At 41.8% G+C, this 4183-nt stretch overlaps 1 protein-coding gene across 1 annotated transcript; it reads left to right on the top strand.

The window, feature by feature from the left end:
- Positions 1-3044: 3044 nt before the first annotated feature.
- Positions 3045-3319, top strand: PHALS_01496 (uncharacterized protein; the record flags this gene model as incomplete). Its single annotated transcript, XM_024715898.1, has 2 exons — positions 3045-3128; positions 3215-3319. The coding sequence occupies 2 exons, from the start codon at positions 3045-3047 to the stop codon at positions 3317-3319; spliced, it is 189 nt and encodes a 62-aa protein (XP_024581550.1).
- Between the last annotated feature and the right edge of the window lie 864 nt (positions 3320-4183).

The following is a 4183-nucleotide window of genomic DNA, read 5'->3' as shown; positions in this document are numbered from 1 at the left end:
CCAATGGACAGCCTTGTCGTATCCCGCTGCTTACCGTTAGCTTGAAGGAGCTGTATCCATTGACCAATAAGAAGCCCGTGGTTCCGTGGTGAATGTTTTCTATCATCTAAGCGCTGAGAGAACCCGTACCGACGAAGAGTGGCGATGATGTAATCTCTGTTCAGGGAGTCGTAGGCTTTGGCGAAGTCGAGTAGTAGGGCGATTGGTCCGCTGGACATCTCCGTGCATGTTCCATGTTCCCGTAGCGCTGCGAACATATCCACTGCAGTGCTGAGCTGGCGTCCCGGTACAAAGTCGAATTGCCTCTTGTGAATGAGTTTCAGCAGAAAGCGCTGAAGTCTCGTTGCGAAGATCCTTGTGTAGATCTTGTAATCTGAGTTCAGCAAGGCAATTGGCCGATGGTCCAGTGGGTGAGTCGCTGTTATCGATTTCTTGATGCACTGAATATTCGCCTCGCCGAAGGATTTTGGAACAACACCAGCCTGTAACCAGTCGTTGGATAGCTTTACTAAAACCAAGACTGCGGTGAAAGTCAAAGAAGCTGGTATAGCTCCTTTCTTCGATCTAACTCGTCAGACATCTTGTAGGTCATACCGATATTGACACCTAGAGCTTTTATACCTGTCAGCCGTAAGCATTGATAATTTGGTGTAAAAGAGACTTGTACTTTTTGACATTGTGGTGCCGCATCTTCTCCGATGAATTTGAAGATATCTGTAAGTAGCAACAATCATCATCTGCAAAGCAGCACACCTCCTGCAGCGGGACTGCCGTAGCGAAACGCTTGAGGAAGCGTACTTTAGGTCACCGACCTTTCGTTATTTACAAGAACCAAGTATGAGTTAGCGGATCGCAATCCGTTTACTATAAGAGTGATTATGCCTTCCCAAGGCTAATCGACCCTTCGGTTTGAATTCCAAACTGGATTTTATTTAATATTTTTATCCTAATGTTAAAAGTTTAGATTTTCCTAATAAACTAAATATTTTTTTAGTAAAATCTAAATACATGCATAACTACTGGCTCCCTAGCCCCCTACCGTATTCTTGTTTGGGTGTGGTCACACCACGCACATCTCGTGTGACACACACACCTCTGTTATTAAGGTTCGTGTAACCCCGTTACACCTCCTCGGTAAACTATAAACGACTGATACAGACACCGGGATGTGCTCGATCGTGAAGATAGGAGTTTTCTTCGTGTTCAGACGCGGTAGGTTTAAGGATAGCCTTAATGTCATAAACGATAAAGTGGCCGATTTGTTGGTTAGCATCCTTGATTGAGGACTTAGCAAGCAGTGATCGTCTTGCGCTCTGACTTGTTTTTTAGGGAGAGAACAGCTGGGAAGCTTTCAATATTCATGATCTCCTACTGATTCTTTTTTTCGGTTATTAAATCTTTCAGCGCTGACAAAGCCCATTTCCTATTTTGGATCTTAATACATAGCCTGAAGCATATCGATGTTCTTGTTGTCAGCCTAACAGGATCAACAAATATTAAATCCCCTTAAAAGAACAATAGCGCTTGATAACCTCATCGTCTGAACCTCAGTTTTCCAGAGATTATTACCATTGGTCTGGAATGTATGCCAGACAATACAGTGGAAGATGCACTTGTTGGTGGTCTCACAAGCTTGTTTTTGCGATTAATCTTAGAGACGACAGATTCGCCCTCTCCGAGCGAATTCTCGCGATTGTTGATGAAAATGTTGAGAACAGTAATCGCCTTGGGTTTATATCCGGAGCTGGGGTAGTCCAGTCTGGTAGCCGACACCACAGCACGGATTTCCGAAATCACCTTCTTTTAAGCAACTGCCTTGCTATTGATAGCGATAAAATTATTGAATACATGAATTAGCGAGTGTCGTCAGGATTCGTGTTGCTTATAAGTTCGTATACGAGAGCAAGATTTATCGTAAAAGCACACATCTGAGCTAAAATGATGCCCCCGAGCTTGTTGTAGAGACCAGAAGGCTCAACAACCTCGTACAAATGAGATTACATGTGATTACCAGTGAAAAAAGGTAGATAAGATCAGCCTTGTACTCGGGCGACCAGTGTTTTTGAAGCCTTTCACTCAAATCATTGTACTGCTTGACTACTAATCTCTTGTTGATTAGACGCAAAACGTTGCTAACATAATCTATCTTGCCCATTCTACCACGAACATTACCACGGTCGGTACTAATTTACTTAATTGGTTGGATATTGAGTCGCTCGAATTTGAATACAAACATGAATCGTCCTAACATTGTCATATATCCACCAAACTACCCTGCCGTAATAAATTACAATCTGGTCGATAAACCATTAAAACGGACGAGGGAACGTAGATGCACCACGGTTAGCTTTAAACACCGCAAGTAAACTTGGTCCGCTGGCCCTCGTTTGTCACCGACAAATTTCTATTTATAGTACCCACGCCAAACCACACTCCTAGGCTTATCTGAGTTCGATTTGTTAGAAAAATGAAAGATTTTTTATTATAAAAAATAGATGTGTAACGCATCATTTTTTTCAACAGTATTGGATAGCGCATCATTCCAACAATATTGAGCATCGAAGAGGTCGTGGGCAATAAAAAAATAGAAAGACCTTCTGTTAAACGCGATGCGTTTGGACTAGGTTTGCTGGTCAAGAATATGTACGTATTGAACTTCGCGAAGTCATAATTAACCGTAATAGGTGACCTCGTCCAACTATTTGCAATGCACAATGAGGAAAAACGAAGGCCGACATCGATACCAAGTCTAAATTTAGCGACGATGGCAATTGTTATTAGAAAATCGTCTGAGTCATCGAATGAAAGTTAAATAATTTGATAGCGTGAAATGCTGTTTTGTTTCAAAAATGAAATCCAAGCATAATCTTATTTCAGGTATATCCAGTTTGACAAGCCGGAAACCATGAATCGACTGCAAGCCGAATAGGTTAGGTGCCATGCAGATTTTTCCGCGTGAAACTTCGGATTACATTAGCGACATATGCTTGAAAGCGAAAATAATTTTGGTGTGTAAATGAAGCTGCAGTAGTTTGGTGCAGGACATGGTATTGATTGTTTGGAAGGAAAGCAGCGGATCTGTTCGTAACGTTGAGGAAAGCTTGGAAGGCAAGACTGGTTGCTTTCAAGTTCAAGATAGTATTCGATTGATAGAGAGATTAGCATTTGAAACCTTATTTGTCAAGGTCACAAGAAATGCTCTATGTTGGGACAGAAAGACAGTTTTGCGCCAGACCTATCAAACTTTTTTTTCTCAGAACATATCCCATTTTTCGATATACCGCGATCTCCGGAATTTGACCATGATCAAAACAAATAGAGTCGGAGGTCTATCAGGACATATACGTGAGTCACAAGTACAAAGATCAGACCCTGATGCCACTTGAAATGGTCGATTCTTGTCACAAAGCGACGTTACATCTGGGTCAACAACACCAAGTGACGTGCCTTCCGTACAACACAAAACTTCACGAGTTTGTGACGGTAAAATTTATGTCAATATCACTGATGTGACCCTAAAATACCTGAGGATTGCAATCTATATACTATACATTAGGCTCCAGCTCATGAAAAGCCAATTATACTATCGCCGGGGGAGTATAAAAGTATTTACGGCACATTATCATCAAAGAGCTGATATTGTTACAATTCAAGGATGAGATGGACTTATCATCCGTCACTAATGGTCACAAAATTTGGGAGATTCAAAAACTGGTAGAGCTCAGACTCCACTTTATTTTCCGCGATTAAACCTTTTCTTTCACACGGTCGAATACCAAACACTATTACAGCAAGCACTCAATCAAGGATCGATATGATCCCGAGTGCATCATTAAACGACCCTCTTTCCTTGAAGGCGACGACAGTGACAAAAACGTTACTCTTAATGCGCATGGGCTGTCGATATACTTGAATTTTTTTTGACTGGATCGTCTTACCAGGTCATCAATGTAGCAAGTCTGCGTGATTATATGTATTTTGATGGACCTATGTGGTCGATCTACATGCACATAATAAGCTCCACCTTGTCGACTCCTCCTTCTTGAATATATCGTCTTTGACCTCAATGATCTCTTCGCTTGTTTTTCTGTGACAATCTCGTCATCCACTTATAGTCCAACGTAAATTAAGTTCATTCTGCCAGCGATAGCCTGACACAAACCCACTGGTCCCATCCGCAGCC

Source organism: Plasmopara halstedii (genome assembly GCF_900000015.1).
Source record: "Plasmopara halstedii genome assembly, contig: Scaffold_1561, whole genome shotgun sequence".
Classification (NCBI taxonomy): domain Eukaryota; phylum Oomycota; class Peronosporomycetes; order Peronosporales; family Peronosporaceae; genus Plasmopara; species Plasmopara halstedii.
The sequence above is the reverse complement of the archived record's forward strand: the minus strand, read 5'-3'. Positions and strand labels throughout refer to the sequence as shown.